General features: G+C 50.9%; 1 protein-coding gene across 1 annotated transcript; it reads right to left on the bottom strand.

Moving 5' to 3' along the window:
* Positions 1-1,431: 1,431 nt before the first annotated feature.
* Positions 1,432-19,983, bottom strand: LOC120930792 (putative per-hexamer repeat protein 5). The gene is made up of 3 exons (XM_040341966.1): positions 19,889-19,983; positions 19,161-19,323; positions 1,432-2,910 (listed from the first exon to the last, which is right to left on the bottom strand). Exons 1-3 carry the CDS (start codon positions 19,981-19,983, stop codon positions 1,432-1,434), a joined length of 1,737 nt encoding a protein of 578 aa, XP_040197900.1.
* Positions 19,984-21,074: the final 1,091 nt, after the last annotated feature.

The following is a 21,074-nucleotide window of genomic DNA, read 5'->3' as shown; positions in this document are numbered from 1 at the left end:
TTAGCTAGTGACTCCAAGTACACCCCATGTCGAACATTGCATCTAATGCGCCAGTGCGCCCTCTGTGCCTCCAGTGCGCCCTCTGTGCCTCCAGTGTGCCCTCTGTGCCTCCAGTGCACCCTTTGTGCCTCTCTCGATGACTACAGACCACTGTCCATGACAAACCACAAAATGAAAAAAAATGTACATTTATAAAATTGCACTGAAGGAAGTCGAGGGGTACAACGTTTTACGAAAGACTGATGATTGGCGAGGACGCACGCCGCTCTTCACACCACAGTGGCTCCGTTTACACGCTCCTTAGAAAGCACACATCTCAAGGGGTTCAGGATGATGGCCGATGCCTCATTTTATCCACCTGGCTAGATGTAACTTTCGGGGATCCCAGCGGCGACGTCGAATCCTCTTAGAAAGATTCTTACGAAAGATTGGCGGTTGGCGGGTACGTTCCGGCTCTGTGATCGGAACGCCCTCCAGGGGAACATTTGGCCATATAAAGGAGTTTATTGAACCTTAGAAATGTTGTGTGTCCGGAGGGCCTGGGAACGTCTCGGTGAGACGCCCTCCACCCCGCACACTCACCAATTCTTCGGGTTTTTGTAGAATATTTGTTTTATCTCAGTTTTCTGCTCATACAGCGGGAATGTTGGCGCCCCCCGCGGGGGAACTGTCACTCCTTCTGACAGCTCTCACTTTTCCATGATACTGGAGAGGTGTTTTTACTATGAGTGTCGGCGGGGGGTCCTGACGGGCAGCGGGGAGAGGGCACAGGAGAACATAGCCGAGGGCTCCATGCTTGTTACATGGTGAGCCAGGTGCGCCATTAATACGTCAGCCCGCGTTTACGGGGGTCGGGCTAATTGATTTTAAACGCTGCATGCTCTAGTTTTTACGACAGGTCATGCCGGGCTTCAGAGTCAACTGCTGGTCAACGCGGAGTCTGCCGAGAAAACATATCACTAGCAACTGTTATCAGGGCCGCCATCAGGAATTTCGGGGCCCCTTACACTGCTTCAGGCACGGGCCCCCGAGGGGGGGGGGCGCCCACGAATTGAGAAGCGGGGAGGGGTGCTGACGAACAAAAAAAAAAGAAAAGGGGATTGCCATCTGGGCACCTGGGGACCTCCGGGCCCCTTACAGGTATACTGACGGAATTTTTTTTTCTTGTTCCATTTAAAAAAAAACATGGGCCCCTTACAGATATATTGACAAAAAGAAAGAAAAAAAGAAAAACAATAAAAAAAAGGGGTTGCCATCCGGGCACCTGGGGACCTCTGGGCCCCTTACAGGTATACTGACGAAATAAAAAAAACAAAAAAAATAAAAAAATAAAAAAACAAGGGGTTGCCATCCGAGCACCTGGGGACCTCCGGGCCCCTTACAGATATACTGCCTGTACCCGCCTGATGGCGGCCCTGAATGTTATTGGTTTCAAAGGACCATCCCAGACTCGTCCCTAATAAGCCTGGAATCATCTCCGGGTTCAACTGCTATTGGATTTTCCAATTTTTCTGGAGTTTTTGTCCGATTCTGAATCTCCCATCGACTACCAGTACCCTTACCAGTACCAGTACCATTACCAGTACCAGTATCAGTACCATTACCATTACCAGTACCAGTACCATTACCATTACCAGTACCATTACCAGTACCATTACCAGTACCATTACCATTACCAGTACCATTACCATTACCAGTACCATTACCAGTACCAGTACCATTACCAGTACCAGTACCATTACCAGTACCATTACCAGTACCATTACCAGTACCATTACCATTACCAGTACCATTACCATTACCATTACCAGTACCAGTACCATTACCATTACCAGTACCATTACCAGTACCATTACCAGTACCATTACCATTACCATTACCAGTACCATTACCAGTACCATTACCATTACCAGTACCATTACCAGTACCAGTACCATTACCAGTACCAGTACCATTACCAGTACCAGTACCAGTACCATTACCAGTACCATTACCAGTACCAGTAAAATTACCAGTACCATTAGCAGTACCATTACCATTACCAGTACCATTACCAGTACCATTACCATTACCATTACTAGTACCAGTACCAGTACCATTACCATTACCAGTACCATTACCATTACCATTACCAGTACCATTACCAGTACCATTACCATTACCATTACCAGTACCAGTACCATTACCAGTACCATTACCAGTACCATTACCATTACCATTACCAGTACCATTACCAGTACCAGTACCATTACCAGTACCAGTACCATTACCAGTACCATTACCAGTACCATTACCATTACCAGTACCATTACCAGTACCAGTACCATTACCAGTACCATTACCATTACCATTACCAGTACCATTACCAGTACCAGTACCATTACCAGTACCATTACCAGTACCATTACCATTACCAGTACCATTACCAGTACCAGTACCATTACCATTACCATTACCATTACCATTACCATTACCATTACCATAACCAGTACCATTACCAGTACCATTACCAGTACCAGTACCATTACCAGTACCATTACCATTACCAGTACCATTACCAGTACCAGTACCATTACCAGTACCAGTACCATTACCATTACCAGTACCATTACCATTACCAGTACCAGTACCATTACCAGTACCATTACCAGTACCATTATCATTACCAGTACCAGTACCAGTACCATTACCATTACCAGTACCAGTACCATTACCATTACCAGTACCATTACCAGTACCAGTACCATTACCAGTACCAGTACCATTACCATTACCAGTACCAGTACCATTACCAGTACCATTACCATTACCAGTACCAGTACCATTACCAGTACCATTACCAGTACCATTATCATTACCAGTACCAGTACCATTACCAGTACCAGTACCATTACCATTACCAGTCTCCCACTCCCATATTAAAAAAGTATTTTTCCCAACCCTCACTCAGCAGCAGCAGAAGAAAACCTCTGATTGGTCCACAAAACACCAATCACGTGTCCCGTTGTAATGAAATTTGGATTGGAAAATCCTCAACGAAGTTTCGTATACAATTCGGAAAGCACAGCAATTCGGATTCCGGATGCTCCCGAATGTACAAATTTGGGGAAAATTGGTAGGAATTTTCGATTCGTACGAAACGAACCTCACATGTCTACTCAGGTGACTTTATGAGAAGAAGTGTGATCAGCGCCCGGGCTGGAGGACCACTGAGAAAAAGCCACGGGGAATGCGTTGATTTCCATCACCGCTGCAAGGCGGGAGCAGCAAAAAACGATCACCGAGCGGCACCACCAAGAAAGAAGGCGGAGCTTGTGTACGGACCAAGAAAGCTTGTCTGTGCCCACATAGTCATATATACTGTAACTACACACTGCGTATAGAGACACTGGACGCAATGAGAGACACTGGGAACACACTGGCCACACTTGAAGACACTGGGGTAGATTCAGCTAGGGGCGCGCACTGATACGGCGGCGCAGCGTACCGTTTTTACGCTACGCCTCCGTAAATTACTGGAGCTACGCTTCATTCACAAAGCATTTGCTCCGTAATTTGCGGCGGCGTTTCGTAAAAGGGGCCGGCGTAAGCGCGCATAATTTAAATGATCCCGTAGGGGGCGTGGATCATTTAAATTAGGCGTGTTCCCACGCCGAACCTAATGCGCATGCGCCGTCCCTAAAATTTCCCGACGTGCTTTGCGCTAAATGACGTCGCAAGGACGGCATTGGTTTCGACGTGAACGTAAATGGCGTCCAAGCCCCATTCACGGACGACTTACGCAAACAACGTAAATTTCGAAAATCGCGACGCGGGAACGACGTGTATACTTACCATTGGCCGGCGCCTCCTAATAGCAGGAGCAGCCTTACGACAAAAGCGACGGACGCAAACGACGTAAAACACGACCGCCGGGCGCGCGTACGTTTGTGAATCGGCGTAAGTATGCAATTTGCATACTCTACGCTGACCACTACAGGTGCGCCACCTAGCGGCCAGCGTCAGAATGCAGCCTAAGATACGACGGCATAAGAGACTTATGCCAGTCGTATCTTAGGCTACAGTCGGCGTATCGAGCTTTCTGAATACAGAAAAGTCGATACGCCGGCGCTACTTAGCAATTACGCTGCGTATCTATGGATACGCAGGCGTAATTGCTACCTGAATCTACCCCACTGGCCACACACTGGTGGTACTTAGAGACACTGGCTTCACTTGGAGACACTGGCTGCACACTGGTTGCACTTTGAGACACTGGCCGAACTTCTAGCCATCTGGTCACACTTGGAGACACTGGCCACACACTAGCCACACTTAGAGACAGTGGCTGCACTTGGAGACACTGGCCTCACTTGGAGACACTGGCCGCAATTAGAGACACTGGCCACAATTAGAGACACTGGCCACAATTAGAGACACTGGAAACACACTGGTTGCACTTTGAGACACTGGCCGCACTTCGAGCCATCCCGGAGACACTGGCCACACTTGGAGATACTGGCCGCACTTGGAGACACTGGCCACAATTAGAGACACTGGCCACAATTAGAGACACTGGCCACACACTGGTGGTACTTGGAGACACTGGAAACACACTGGCCCAGATTCAAGTAGAATCGCGCAATATTTGCGTGGGCAAAGAGCAAATTTTTTTTCTCTGCGCCCACGCAAATATTGTGCTTTGCCCGCGATTCACGGAGCAGTTGCTCCGTAAATTGCGCGGGCAATATGCTAAGCAGCCGGGCGCAAGGCTGCCTAATGTAAATGATCCCGCCGGGGGCGGGAATCATTTAAATTAGGCGCGCTCCAGCGCCGAGCGAACAGCGCATGCTCCGTCGGGAAACTTTCCCGACGTGCATTGCGGCAAATGACGTCGCAAGGACGTCATTTGCTTGTAAGTGAACGTGAATGGCGTCCAGCGCCATTCACGGTTCACTTACGTAAACGACGTGAAATTTGAACGTCGCGAGCGGGAGGCGCAGCTATACTTTAGCATTGGTTGCGCCTGCTATTAGCAGGAGCAACCTTATGCTAAAGGCGCCGTACGGAAACTCCGTACCTTGCGTACGCAGGGCCCGCGCAACTTTTGTGAATCGGTGGTAGTATGCAATTTGCATACTATACGCCGATCACAATGGCCGCGCCCCCTAGCGGCCAACGCAAGAATGCAGCCTGGGATGTGAAGGCATAAGGAGGCTTATGTCTGTCAGATCCTAGGCTGCAGTCGGTGTAACGAGGTTCCTGAATCAGGAGCACTCGTTACACCGGAGCAAGTAAGCACTTGCGCCGCGCAACTATGGTTGCGCGGGCGCAAGTGCTTCTTGAATCTGGGCCACTGGTTGCACTTTGAGACACTGGCCGCACTTCGAGCCATCCCGGAGACACTGGCCACACTTGGAGATACTGGCCGCACTTGGAGATACTGGCCGCACTTGGAGACACTGGCCACAATTAGAGACACTGGCCACAATTAGAGACACTGGCCACACACTGGTTGCACTTTGAGACACTGGCCGCACTTCGAGCCATCCCGGAGACACTGGCCACACATTAGCCACACTTAGAGACAGTGGGGTAGATTCAGGTAGCAATTACGCCTGCGTATCCATAGATACGCAGCGTAATTGCTTAGTTGCGCCGGCATATCGACTTTTCTGTATTCAGAAAGCTCTATACGCCGACTGTAGCCTAAGACATGCGTGGCATAAGGCTCTTATGCCGTCGTATCGTAGGCCGCATTCTTACGCTGGCCGCTAGGTGGCATTCCCGTGGTGGTCAGCGTAGAGTATGCAAATTGCATACTCACGCCGATTCACAACCGTACGCGCGCCCGGCGTTCACATTTTATGTCGTTTGCGTTCGTCGGTTTCTGCGCAAGGCTGTTCCTGCTATTAGCAGGAGCAGCCATTGCTAAGTATACCCGCGTCGCGATTTTTGAAAATGACTTCGTTTGCGTAAGTGAATCGTAAATGGCACTGGACGCCATTTACGTTCACTTTGAAGCAAATGACGTCCTTGCGACGTCATTTACCGCAATGCACGTCGGGAAAGTTTCCCGACGTAGCATGCGCACTACGTTCGGCGCAGGAAAGCGCGTAATTTAAATGATCCACGCCCCCTACGGGATCATTTGAATTAGGCGGGCTTACGCCGGCCATTTTTACGGAGCGCCTCCGCAAATTACGGAGCTACTGCTTCCTGAATCAAGCGTAGCGCAGGTAATTTACGGAGGCGTAGCGAACAAAACGTAACGCTGCGCCTCCGTAAGAAGTGCGCAGCAGTACCTGAATCCACCCCCTTGAGTCCAATTAAATAGGAAAACTCTCGGTGTGAGTGGAGAACACAAACCCAATACGGTATTATTACGGATTGGAAGTTGTGGTGACGCTGACCCTGCAACCTCCAATAATAATCCCAGACCAGGAGATCGGACTCTTCTGATTGGCCAGCACTGAAATTAACTCCCCGTATGCCGCCTTCCTCAAGCTGTATAATAAGTGTGTCTCCCGGCTTTGTATTGGGCGATGGAGGATTGTGAGCCGACCTCTCCTGTCCTCCTCTCCTCTCTCTTGTCTCTCAGTGAATAAGCAGGAAGTGTCAGGGTGGTGTGATAGGAAATCCCGGGATTTGGAATGTCACAGTCCGGACACTGGGAGGGAAGAGAGCAGAGCGCAGGCTTCCTGGGGTCACACAGTGTCACTGACAGCACAATATTGTCCCCTTCTGTCCCTTATTGTCACCATCACACTCTGACTGCTCAACATCTCCGACCCTCAGAGGGACCTCCGTCCAACAAGTCCTACAATGTCACACTGCCCCCCCCATACCTGTCCTTCAATGTCACACTGCCCCCCCCATACCTGTCCTTCAATGTCACACTGCCCCCCCCATACCTGTCCTTCAATGTCACACTGCCCCCCCCATACCTGTCCTAGAGATGTCACACTGACCCCCCCATACCTGTCCTACAATGTCACACTGTCCCCCCCCATACCTGTCCTACAATGTCACACTGCCCCCCCCCATACCTGTCCTACAATGTCACACTGCCCCCCCCCCCATACCTGTCCTACAATGTCACACTGCCCCCCCCATACCTGTCCTAGAGATGTCACACTGCCCCCCCCAATACCTGTCCTACAATGTCACACTGCCCCCCCCCCCCCACTCCATCCAACAAGTCCTACAATGTCACACTGCCCCCCCCCCCCCATACCTGTCCTTCAATGTCACACTGCCCCCCCTCCACACCTGTCCTTCAATGTCACACTGCCCCCCCTCCACACCTGTCCTTCAATGTCACACTCCCCCCCCCCTCCACACCTGTCCTACAATGTCACACTGCCCCCCCCCAATACCTGTCCTTCAATGTCACACTGCCCCCCCCCCTCCACACCTGTCCTAAAATGTCACACTGCCCCCCCCATACCTGTCCTACAATGTCACACTGCCCCCCCATACCTGTCCTACAATGTCACACTGCCCCCCCATACCTGTCCTACAATGTCACACTGCCCCCCCATACCTGTCCTACAATGTCACACTGCCCCCCCATACCTGTCCTACAATGTCACACTGCCCCCCCATACCTGTCCTAGAGATGTCACACTGTCCCCTCCTGTCCTAGAGATGTCACACTGCCCCCTCCTGTCCTAGAGATGTCACACTGCCCCCTCCTGTCCTAGAGATGTCACACTGTCCCCTCCTGTCCTAGAGATGTCACACTGTCCCCTCCTGTCCTAGAGATGTCACACTGTCCCCTCCTGTCCTAGAGATGTCACACTGTCCCCTCCTGTCCTAGAGATGTCACACTGCCCCCTCCTGTCCTAGAGATGTCACACTGCCCCCTCCTGTCCTAGAGATGTCACACTGTCCCCTCCTGTCCTAGAGATGTCACACTGTCCCCCCCTGTCCTAGAGATGTCACACTGTCCCCCCCTGTCCTAGAGATGTCACACTGTCCCCTCTTGTACCTGTCCTAGAGATGTCACACTGTCCCCTCCTGTCCTAGAGATGTCACACTGTCCCCTCCTGTCCTAGAGATGTCACACTGTCCCCTCCTGTCCAAGAGATGTCACACTGTCCCCTCCTGTCCAAGAGATGTCACACTGTCCCCTCCTGTCCTAGAGATGTCACACTGTCCCCTCCTGTCCTAGAGATGTCACACTGTCCCCTCCTGTCCTAGAGATGTCACACTGTCCCCTCCTGTCCAAGAGATGTCACACTGTCCCCTCCTGTCCTAGAGATGTCACACTGTCCCCTCCTGTCCTAGAGATGTCACACTGCCCCCTCCTGTCCTAGAGATGTCACACTGTCCCCTCCTGTCCTAGAAATGTCACACTGTCCCCTCCTGTCCTAGAGATGTCACACTGTCCCCTCCTGTCCTAGAAATGTCACACTGTCCCCTCCTGTCCTAGAGATGTCACACTGCCCCCTCCTGTCCTAGAGATGTCACACTGTCCCCTCCTGTCCTAGAGATGTCACACTGTCCCCTCCTGTCCTAGAGATGTCACACTGTCCCCTCCTGTCCTAGAGATGTCACACTGTCCCCCCCTGTCCTAGAGATGTCACACTGTCCCCCCCTGTCCTAGAGATGTCACACTGACCCCTCCTGTCCTAGAGATGTCACACTGCCCCCTCCTGTCCTAGAGATGTCACACTGCCCCCTCCTGTCCTAGAGATGTCACACTGTCCCCCCCTGTCCTAGAGATGTCACACTGTCCCCTCCTGTACCTGTCCTAGAGATGTCACACTGTCCCCTCCTGTCCTAAAGATGTCACACTGTCCCCCCCTGTCCTAGAGATGTCACACTGTCCCCCCCCTGTCCTAGAGATGTCACACTGTCCCCTCCTGTACCTGTCCTAGAGATGTCACACTGTCCCCTCCTGTCCTAGAGATGTCACACTGTCCCCTCCTGTCCTAGAGATGTCACACTGTCCCCTCCTGTCCTAGAAATGTCACACTGTCCCCTCCTGTCCTAGAGATGTCACACTGTCCCCTCCTGTCCTAGAGATGTCACACTGCCCCCTCCTGTCCTAGAGATGTCACACTGTCCCCTCCTGTCCTAGAGATGTCACACTGCCCCCTCCTGTCCTAGAGATGTCACACTGTCCCCTCCTGTCCTAGAGATGTCACACTGCCCCCTCCTGTACTAGAGATGTCACACTGTCCCCTCCTGTCCTAGAGATGTCACACTGCCCCCTCCTGTCCTAGAGATGTCACACTGTCCCCTCCTGTCCTAGAGATGTCAAACTGTCCCCTCCTGTCCTAGAGATGTCACACTGTCCCCTCCTGTCCTAGAGATGTCACACTGTCCCCTCCTGTCCTAGAGATGTCACACTGTCCCCTCCTGTCCTAGAGATGTCACACTGCCCCCTCCTGTACCTGTCCTAGAGATGTCACACTGCCCCCTCCTGTCCTAGAGATGTCACACTGCCCCCTCCTGTCCTAGAGATGTCACACTGTCCCCTCCTGTCCTAGAGATGTCACACTGTCCCCTCCTGTCCTAGAGATGTCACACTGCCCCCTCCTGTCCTAGAGATGTCACACTGTCCCCTCCTGTCCTAGAGATGTCACACTGTCCCCTCCTGTCCTAGAGATGTCACACTGTCCCCTCCTGTCCTAGAGATGTCACACTGTTCCCTCCTGTCCTAGAGATGTCACACTGTCCCCTCCTGTCCTAGAGATGTCACACTGTCCCCTCCTGTCCTAGAGATGTCACACTGTCCCCTCCTGTCCTAGAGATGTCACACTGTCCCCTCCTGTCCTAGAGATGTCACACTGTCCCCCCTGTCCTAGAGATGTCACACTGTCCCCCCTGTCCTAGAGATGTCACACTGTCCCCCCTGTCCTAGAGATGTCACACTGTCCTCTCCTGTCCTAGAGATGTCACACTGTCCCCTCCTGTCCTAGAGATGTCACACTGTCCCCCCTGTCCTAGAGATGTCACACTGCCCCCTCCTGTCCTGGAGATGTCACACTGTCCTCTCCTGTCCTAGAGATGTCACACTGTCCCCTCCTGTCCTAGAGATGTCACACTGTCCCCCCTGTCCTAGAGATGTCACACTGTCCCCCCTGTCCTAGAGATGTCACACTGTCCCCCCCTGTCCTAGAGATGTCACACTGTCCTCTCCTGTCCTAGAGATGTCACACTGTCCTCTCCTGTACCTGTCCTAGAGATGTCACACTGTCCCCTCCTGTCCTAGAGATATCACACTGTCCCCTCCTGTCCTAGAGATGTCACACTGTCCCCTCCTGTACCTGTCCTAGAGATGTCACACTGTCCCCCCCTGTCCTAGAGATGTCACACTGTCCCCTCCTGTCCTAGAGATGTCACACTGTCCCCTCCTGTCCTAGAGATGTCACACTGCCCCCTCCTGTCCTAGAGATGTCAAACTGTCCCCTCCTGTCCTAGAGATGTCACACTGTCCCCTCCTGTCCTAGAGATGTCACACTGTCCCCTCCTGTCCTAGAGATGTCACACTGCCCCCCCTGTCCTAGAGATGTCACACTGACCCCTCCTGTCCTAGAGATGTCACACTGCCCCCTCCTGTCCTAGAGATGTCACACTGCCCCCTCCTGTCCTAGAGATGTCACACTGTCCCCTCCTGTACCTGTCCTAGAGATGTCACACTGTCCCCTCCTGTCCTAGAGATGTCACACTGTCCCTCCTGTCCTAGAGATGTCACACTGTCCCCTCCTGTCCTAGAGATGTCACACTGTCCCCTCCTGTACCTGTCCTAGAGATGTCACACTGCCCCCTCCTGTCCTAGAGATGTCACACTGTCCCCTCCTGTACCTGTCCTAGAGATGTCACACTGTCCTCTCCTGTCCTAGAGATGTCACACTGTCCCCTCCTGTACCTGTCCTAGAGATGTCACACTGTCCCCTCCTGTCCTAGAGATGTCACACTGTCCCTCCTGTCCTAGAGATGTCACACTGCCCCCTCCTGTCCTAGAGATGTCACACTGTCCCCTCCTGTACCTGTCCTAGAGATGTCACACTGTCCCCTCCTGTCCTAGAGATGTCACACTGTCCCCTCCTGTCCTAGAGATGTCACACTGTCCCCTCCTGTACCTGTCCTAGAGATGTCACACTGCCCACTCCTGTCCTAGAGATGTCACACTGCCCCCTCCTGTCCTAGAGATGTCACACTGTCCCCTCCTGTCCTAGAGATGTCACACTGTCCCCTCCTGTCCTAGAGATGTCACACTGCCCCCTCCTGTCCTAGAGATGTCACACTGTCCCCTCCTGTCCTAGAGATGTCACACTGTCCCCTCCTGTCCTAGAGATGTCACACTGTCCCCTCCTGTCCTAGAGATGTCACACTGTCCCCTCCTGTCCTAGAGATGTCACACTGTCCCCTCCTGTCCTAGAGATGTCACACTGTCCCCTCCTGTCCTAGAGATGTCACACTGTCCCCTCCTGTCCTAGAGATGTCACACTGTCCCCTCCTGTCCTAGAGATGTCACACTGTCCCCCCTGTCCTAGAGATGTCACACTGTCCCCCCTGTCCTAGAGATGTCACACTGTCCCCCCTGTCCTAGAGATGTCACACTGTCCTCTCCTGTCCTAGAGATGTCACACTGTCCCCTCCTGTCCTAGAGATGTCACACTGTCCCCCCTGTCCTAGAGATGTCACACTGCCCCCTCCTGTCCTAGAGATGTCACACTGTCCTCTCCTGTCCTAGAGATGTCACACTGTCCCCTCCTGTCCTAGAGATGTCACACTGTCCCCCCTGTCCTAGAGATGTCACACTGTCCCCCCTGTCCTAGAGATGTCACACTGTCCTCTCCTGTCCTAGAGATGTCACACTGTCCTCTCCTGTACCTGTCCTAGAGATGTCACACTGTCCCCTCCTGTCCTAGAGATATCACACTGTCCCCTCCTGTCCTGGAGATGTCACACTGTCCCCTCCTGTCCTAGAGATGTCACACTGTCCCCTCCTGTCCTAGAGATGTCACACTGTCCCCTCCTGTACCTGTCCTAGAGATGTCACACTGTCCCCTCCTGTCCTAAAGATGTCACACTGTCCCCCCTGTCCTAGAGATATCACACTGTCCCCTCCTGTCCTAGAGATGTCACACTGTCCCCTCCTGTCCTAGAGATGTCACACTGTCCCCTCCTGTCCTAGAGATGTCACACTGTCCTCTCCTGTCCTAGAGATGTCACACTGTCCTCTCCTGTCCTAGAGATGTCACACTGTCCCCTCCTGTCCTAGAGATGTCACACTGTCCCCTCCTGTCCTAGAGATGTCACACTGTCCCCTCCTGTCCTAGAGATGTCACACTGTCCCCTCCTGTCCTAGAGATGTCACACTGTCCCCTCCTGTACCTGTCCTAGAGATGTCACACTGTCCCCTCCTGTCCTAGAGATGTCACACTGTCCTCTCCTGTCCTAGAGATGTCACACTGCCCCCTCCTGTCCTAGAGATGTCACACTGTCCCCTCCTGTACCTGTCCTAGAGATGTCACACTGTCCCCTCCTGTCCTAGAGATGTCACACTGTCCCCTCCTGTCCTAGAGCTGTCACACTGTCCCCTCCTGTCCTAGAGATGTCACACTGTCCCCTCCTGTCCTAGAGATGTCACACTGTCCCCTCCTGTCCTAGAAATGTCACACTGTCCCCTCCTGTCCTAGAGATGTCACACTGCCCCCTCCTGTCCTAGAGATGTCACACTGTCCCCCCCTGTCCTAGAGATGTCACACTGTCCCCTCCTGTCCTAGAGATGTCACACTGTCCACCCCTGTCCTAGAGATGTCACCCTGTCCCCTCCTGTCCTAGAGATGTCACACTGTCCCCTCCTGTCCTAGAGATGTCACACTGTCCCCTCCTGTCCTAGAGATGTCACACTGCCCCCTCCTGTCCTAGAGATGTCACACTGTCCCCTCCTGTCCTAGAGATGTCACACTGCCCCCTCCTGTCCTAGAGATGTCACACTGTCCCCTCCTGTCCTAGAGATGTCACACTGTCCCCCCCTGTCCTAGAGATGTCACACTGTCCCCTCCTGTCCTAGAGATGTCACACTGCCCCCTCCTGTCCTAGAGATGTCACACTGCCCCCCCTGTCCTAGAGATGTCACACTGTCCCTTCCTGTCCTAGAGATGTCACACTGTCCCCTCCTGTCCTAGAGATGTCACACTGTCCCTTCCTGTCCTAGAGATGTCACACTGTCCCCTCCTGTCCTAGAGATGTCACACTGTCCCTTCCTGTCCTAGAGATGTCACACTGTCCCCTCCTGTCCTAGAGATGTCACACTGTCCCCTCCTGTCCTGGAGATGTCACACTGCCCCCCCTGTCCTAGAGATGTCACACTGTCCCCTCCTGTCCTAGAGATGTCACCCTGTCCCCTCCTGTCCTAGAGATGTCACCCTGTCCCCTCCTGTCCTAGAGATGTCACACTGTCCCCTCCTGTCCTAGAGATGTCACACTGTCCCCTCCTGTCCTAGAGATGTCACACTGTCCCCTCCTGTCCTAGAGATGTCACACTGCCCCCTCCTGTCCTAGAGATGTCACACTGTCCCCTCCTGTCCTAGAGATGTCACACTGTCCCCTCCTGTACCTGTCCTAGAGATGTCACACTGTCCTCTCCTGTCCTAGAGATATCACACTGTCCCCTCCTGTCCTAGAGATGTCACACTGCCCCCTCCTGTCCTAGAGATGTCACACTGTCCCCTCCTGTCCTAGAGATGTCACACTGTCCCCTCCTGTCCTAGAGATGTCACATTGTCCCCTCCTGTCCTAGAGATGTCACACTGTCCCCTCCTGTCCTAGAGATGTCACACTGTCCCCTCCTGTCCTAGAGATGTCACACTGTCCCCTCCTGTCCTAGAGATGTCACACTGTCCCTTCCTGTCCTAGAGATGTCACACTGTCCCCTCCTGTCCTAGAGATGTCACACTGTCCCCTCCTGTCCTAGAGATGTCACACTGTCCCCTCCTGTCCTAGAGATGTCACACTGTCCCCTCCTGTCCTAGAGATGTCACACTGTCCCCTCCTGTCCTAGAGATGTCACCCTGTCCCCTCCTGTCCTAGAGATGTCACCCTGTCCCCTCCTGTCCTAGAGATGTCACACTGTCCCTTCCTGTCCTAGAGATGTCACACTGTCCCCTCCTGTCCTAGAGATGTCACACTGTCCCCTCCTGTCCTGGAGATGTCACACTGCCCCCCCTGTCCTAGAGATGTCACACTGTCCCCTCCTGTCCTAGAGATGTCACACTGTCCCCTCCTGTCCTAGAGATGTCACACTGCCCCCTCCTGGAGGGGTCCCTCCATGTTGTAGATCAGTGTTAGTGGAGACGGAGAAGGATTCGGGGGAAAGGGTTGGAGGAACAGGGTCATCGATGGAATCTGAGGGTTAAATGATCTCATCAGACAGAAAGTAGCGGGGGAGACGGACGCCATGGGGGGGAAATAATTACACAATGCAGGCCCTCTACACTCTTCCTACTGTACAACAATGGATCATTCCAGCACTGCCCTGTGCTTCTGATCTACTGCATGACTTGGTCCGGCTCTCTGTACAGCGCTGCGGTATATGTCAGAGCTATATAAATGTATAATAATAATAGTGTGTGATGGGGGAGGGGACATTAGAGTCATAGGCGTGCGCACAGGGTGTGCCAGGTGTGCCTGGGCACACCCTAATCACCCTGTGTGGTGCACATTGTACCGAAAAATACTACATTAAACTGGCACTAACGCACAGAAAAATACAGCATTAAACGGCACATAACACACCAAAATATACTACTTTAAACATGCAGTAATGCACAGAAATATGCTGCATTAACCAGTTCCCGACCCCCGCATGTACATATACGTCCACAATATGGCACGTACAGGCACATGGGCGTACATGTACGTCCTCGCCTATTAGCGGGTGGGGGGTCCGATCGGGACCCCCCCCCCGCTACATGCGGAGGTCGGGTCCGCTCGGGGAGCGATCCGGGACGACGGCGTGGCTATTTGTTTATAGCCGCTCCGTCGCGATCGCTCCCCGGAGCTGAAGAACGAGGAGAGCCGTGTGTAAACACGGCTTCCCCGTGCTTCACTATGGCGGCGCATCGATCGTGTCATTCCCTTTATAGGGAAGACACGATCGATGACGTCATTCCTACAGCCACACCCCCCTACAGTTGTAAACACATACTAGATGCACCCTAACTCCTACAGCGCCCCCTGTGGTTAACTCCCAAACTGCAACTGTCATTTTCACAATAAACAATGCAATTTAAATGCATTTTTTGCTGTGAAAATGACAATGGTCCCAAAAATGTGTCAAAATTGTCCGAAGTGTCCGCCATAATGTCGCAGTCACGAAAAAAATTGCTGATCGCCGCCATTAGTAGTAAAAAAAAAAAAATTGATAAAAATGCAATAAAACTATCCCCTATTTTGTAAACGCTATAAATTTTGCGCAAACCAATCGATAAACGCTTATTGCGATTTTTTTTTACTAAAAATAGGTAGAAGAATACGTATCGGCCTAAACTGAGGAAAAAAAATGTTTTTATATATGTTTTTGGGGGATATTTATTATAGCAAAAAGTAAAAAATATTGCATTTTTTTAAAAATTGTTGCTCTATTTTTGTTTATAGCGCAAAAAATAAAAACCGCAGATGTGATCAAATACCACCAAAAGAAAGCTCTATTTGTGGGGGGAAAAAGGACGCCAATTTTGTTTGGGAGCCACGTCGCACGACCGCGCAATTGTCTGTTAAAGCGACGCAGTCCCGAACTGTAAAAACACCTTGGGTCTTTAGGCTGCATATTGGTCCGGGGCTTAACTGGTTAAACGTGCAGTAACACACTGGAATATACTGCGTTAAACATGCAGTAATGCACAGAAATAGACCCCTGATATTTCACCAAAGCTCCCTAATGGGGCTCCTAAAAAAAAAAAAAACCTACTGACACTACTGGGGTAGATTCAGGTACATTTGCGCATTTTTTACGGAGGCGCAGGGCAACGTTTTTGCCCTGCGCCCCCGCAAATTTTCTGCGCTACCCGCGATTCACGGAGCAGTAGCTCCGTAAATTGCGTGGGCGCTCCGGGAAAAAGCCCGGCGTAAGCGCGCGCAATTTAAATGATCCCGTAGGGGGCGGGGATCATTTAAATTTGGCGCGTTCCCGCGCCGAACGTAGTGCGCATGCTCCGTCGGGAAACTTTCCCGACGTGCATTGCGGTAAATGACGTCGCAAGGACGTCATTTGCTTCAACGTGAACGTAAATGGCGTCCAGCGCCATTCACGATTCACTTACGCAAACTACGTAAAGTTCAAATTTTGCGACGCGGGAATGACGGGTATACGTAACATTGGCTGCCCCTTCTATTAGCAGCCTTACGCGAAAACCGCCGTACGCAAACGACGTAAACTGCGTACGTAGGGCTCGCGTAACGTTGTGAATCGGCGTTAGTATGCAATTTGCATACTATACACTGAGCACAACGAGAACGCCACCTAGCGGCCATCGCAAGAATGCAGCCTAAGATATGCGGGCATAAGAGCCTTATGCCACGCATATCTTAGGCTGCAGTCGGCGTAACGAGGTTCCTGAATCAGGAGCATTCGTTACGCCGGCGCAAGTAAGCAATTGCGCTGCGTAACTATGGTTACGCAGACGCAATTGCTTACTGAATCCACCCCAGTGTGTGATGGGGGAGGGGACATTAGAGTGTAAGCTCCTGTGGTACAGAGACTGGCTACGTCTGGAGATCTCGTTTAAACCCCCCCCCCAGTTCTCTGGTGACACAGACCATCTGTGGTGACATCATAGTGATGGATGGACAGCAGTGTATATATTGACACTAGAGGAGATAATGGTGACACTTGGTGCGGTGACATCCACACGTGACAGAGACGCCTCTGTGTCTCCCCAGTCCTGGCTGAGCTGTGATGGAATTGTTTTTGCAGGCTGATGAGAGGTCACATCCTGACCGGCGGGTCCGGGAACCCGAAACAATAAGTGTCAGCCGGCCACCAACTTGTGCTGCCCATGTTGTCTATAAGGCATCTGTGCCGATCCCACGGGCAGGAGCCAGCGATCCACAAAATGCCAATCGGCTGGACCCGTCCCACGTTCATGACAAATTCACACTTCGCTAGACAACGTTTTGTCATTGGGCGAGAAGACGAATGGCGACTTTATCGGCCAAAGGTTTGTGTGGACTCGCTCCTCTATGAGAGGTGGTCGGATATCCCATTCCAGAATCAGGGCCATTTATATGGAGTTGCCCCCCCCCCCCCGTATACCGGCCTCCAAACTTCTGAGAAGGCTTTAACAAGAATATCGAGGTCGTTTGTGGGAATGTTTGCCCATTTGTGAGGTCCGGTTAGGGCCGCCATTAGGGGGGTACAGGCAGTACACCTGTAAGGGGCCCGGAAGTCCCCAGGGGCCCAGATGGCATCCCCCGTTTTATTTTTATTTTTTTATTTTTTTGTAAGGGGCCCTGGATGGAAACCCCCCCCCCCTTTTTTTCATTTTTTTTCATATATTTTGTTATTTCTTTTTTTTTTTATTAAAGGGCCCAGAGGTAGCCAGGGCCCCGGATGGCAACCCCCCTTTTTTTTTTTTTTTTTATATATTTTTTGTTATTTCTTTTTTATTTTTTATTAAAGGGCCCAGAGGTCGTCAGGGCCCCGGATGGCAACCCCCCTTTTTTCTTTTTTTTTTATATATTTTTTGTTATTTCTTTTTTTATTATTATTAAAGGGCCCAGAGGTCGCCAGGGCCCCGGATGGCAACTCCCCCTTTTTTTTATTTTTTATAAAAAAAATTATATATTTTTTTATATATTTTTTTGTTTGTTTTTATTAAAGGGCCCAGAGGTCCCCAGGGCCCCGGATGGCTACCCCCCCTTTTCTTTTTTTTATAAAAAAAAATATATATATTTTTTATTGTTTTTATTAATGGGCCCCGGATGGCTACCCCCCCTTTTCTTTTATTTATAAAAAATATATATATTTTTTTTATTGTTTTTATTAAAGGGCCCCGGATGGCAACCCCCCTTTTTTTTATACATATTTTTGTATTTCTTTTTTCTTTTTATTAAAGGTCCCAGAGGTCCCCAGGGCCCGGCTACCCCCCCTTTTTTTATATATATATAATACATTTTTTATATATATATGTATATTTTTTATTTCTTTATTTTATTTTTTGTAAGGGGACCAGAGGTCCCCAGTGGCACCCCCCCCCCCCCCCCCGTTCACAATTTTCTCAATTAGCGGCGGCACCCCCCCTGCTTCTCAATTCGCAGCAGCCCCCCCCCCCCCCGCTTCTCAATGTAAGGGGCCCCATTATTCCTGATGGTGGCCCTGGGTCCGGTACTGAGGTTGGATAAGAAGACCTAAATCACAATTAGTGATTCAATTCATCCCTTTAAACCCAAACACATATTAATTACACAGGTTCTGAGGCTGATTAAGGTGGTAACTAAACTCACTTGGTGCCTTATCTGCATTAAATTAGCCCCAGAACCTGTGTAATGCATATGTGTTTGGGTTTAAAGGGATGAGGTGGCAACTCTACCTGAAGGTGTTCAGTAGGGTTGAGGTTGGGGCTCTGCACGGGACACTTGAGTTCCTCCACACCAAACTGGTCGAACCATGTCTTTATGAATCTTCTAGGAAGGCTTACCACAAAATTGCCGCCACTGTGCCATCAAACCCAGTTACTGTAACCATCAATTACTGCCAGTGTTCCCCATCAATTGCCGCCAGTGTGCCCCATCAATTGCCGCCAGTTTGCCCCATCAATTGCCACCAGTGTGCCCCATCAAGTGCCGCCAGTGTGCCCCATCAATTGCCGCCAGTGTGCCCCATCAATTGCCACCATTGTGCCCCATGAATTGCCGCCAGTGTGCCCCATCAATTGCCACCAGTGTGCCCCATCAATTGCCACCAGTGTGCCCCATCAATTTCCGCCAGTTTTCCCCACCAATTGCCACCAGCTTGCCCCATCAAATGCTGCCAGTGTGACTAAGTGTGTATAAGCTTGTTGGACATCTCATTCCAGAACCATGGCCATTAGAGTTGGCCCCGTGTAACGGCCTCCAGTTTTCTGGGAAGGCTTTCACAAGAATTCGGAGTGTGTCTGTAGGAATGTGTCCCATTTGTGAAGTCAGGTGTTGATGTTTGATGAGAAGACTCGCCTCACAATCAGTGATGCAACTAATTCCAAAGTGTTCAGTAGGGTTGAAGTCAGGGCTCTGTGCAGGACACTTGAGTTCTTCCACATCATGTCTTTATGGAGCCGACTCCACTCTTCTAGGAAGAAATTCCACACAATGTTGAAGTGTATCTGTGGAATGTGTTCCCATCTGTGAGGTCAAGTACTTACAGTATGTTGAATGAGAAAACCTGGCTCACAATCGGCATTCCATCCCAAAGATGGTCAGTTGGGTTCAGGTCGGGGCTCTGTGCAGGACGCTCCATCCACTATATCTTGATGGAGCTGGCTCCACTCTTCTTGGAAGGCTTCCCACAAAATTAGAGTGTGAATCTTATCATCTATATAAGCTTGTTGGATGAGAAGACCTAAATCACAGAAAGCATTCTAATTCATCTCATAGGTGTTCAGTAGGGTTGAAGTTGGGGCTCTGTGCAGGACACTTGAGTTCCTCCACAACCAACTGGTCAAACCATGTCTTTATGGAGCTGGCTCCACTCTTCTAGGAAGGCTTCCCACAAAATTAGAGTGTGAATCTTATCATCTATATAAGCTTGTTGGATGAGAAGACCTAAATCACAGTAAGCGTTCCAATTCATCTCATAGGTGTTCAGTAGGGTTGAAGTTGGGGCTCTGTGCAGGACACTTGAGTTCCTCCACAACCAACTGGTCAATGTGATGGAAATGTGTTCCCATCTGTGAGGTCAAGTACTTACAGTATGTTGAATGAGAAAACCTGGCTCACAATCGGCATTCCATCCCAAAGATGGTCAGTAGGGTTCAGGTCGGGGCTCTGTGCAGGACGCTCCATCCACTATATCTTGATGGAGCTGGCTCCACTCTTCTTGGAAGGCTGCCACACATTTGTGAACGAACGTTGTCACCCTCAGGGCCGTCTTTTAATTTTGATTGGGCCCTGGGCAAACATTTTCTTGGGGGGGGGGGGGGGGGGGGGGGCCTTCCATTTTAAGACATACAAAAAATAGCAGGTAGACTCAAAATCAGTTTACTGCAGCAGATCACGCAGAGATTGTAATTGTTTGCCAGAGGTTACAGCCTATCCTTACCACTCACTGGCTGGTTTCTAGAGGTTACAACACATAATTTCTGCTTGCCGATTGGTTGCTAGAGGCTACTGCACATTATTAGCGCTCACTGATTGGTTGCTAGGGGTTACAGCGCACCATTACCACTTACTGATTGGTTGCTAGAGATTAAAGCAGATCATTACTGTTCACTGATTGGTTGCTACAGGTTAATGCACATCATTACCACTCACTGAGCAGTGGAGAAATCTCAAATACTGCAGACATACTGTAGATTACCAGAGACTGCGGACATACTGCAGATTACCAGAGACTGCGGACATACTGCAGATTACCAGAGACTGCGGACATACTGTAGATTACCAGAGACTGCGGACATACTGTAGATTACCAGAGACTGCGGACATACTGCACAAGATTACCAGAGACTGCGGACATATTACAGATTACCAGAGACTGCGGACATACTGTAGGAGATTACCAGAGACTGCGGACATACTGCACAAGATTACCAGAGACTGCGGACATACTGTAGGAGATTACCAGAGACTGCGGACATACTGTAGGAGATTACCAGAGACTGCGGACATACTGCAGATTACCAGAGACTGCGGACATACTGCACAAGATTACCAGAGACTGCGGACATACTGCAGATTACCAGAGACTGCGGACATACTGCACAAGATTACCAGAGACTGCGGACATACTACAGATTACCAGAGACTGCGGACATACTGCACAAGATTACCAGAGACTGCGGACATACTGCAGATTACCAGAGACTGCGGACATACTGCACAAGATTGCCAGAGACTGCGGACATACTGTAGGAGATTACCAGAGACTGCGGACA

This window comes from Rana temporaria, chromosome 3, assembly GCF_905171775.1.
Source record: "Rana temporaria chromosome 3, aRanTem1.1, whole genome shotgun sequence".
NCBI lineage: Eukaryota > Metazoa > Chordata > Amphibia > Anura > Ranidae > Rana > Rana temporaria.
Note: the sequence above shows the minus strand (reverse complement) of the source record. Positions and strands in the feature narration are given on the sequence as shown.

Bases quoted from the DNA above. Each gene is read 5' to 3' on its own strand.
- LOC120930792 (XM_040341966.1), bottom strand. From the start codon at position 19,983: ATGGAGCGTCCTGCACAGAGCCCCGACCTGAACCCTACTGACCATCTT. The intron at 19,324-19,888 runs GTAAGTACTTGA...TTGACCTCACAG, and splicing joins GTTTTCTCATTCAACATACT to ATGGGAACACATTCCACAGA. The intron at 2,911-19,160 runs GTGAGGCGAGTC...TTAATATGGGAG, and splicing joins AATTAGTTGCATCACTGATT to TGGGAGACTGGTAATGGTAA.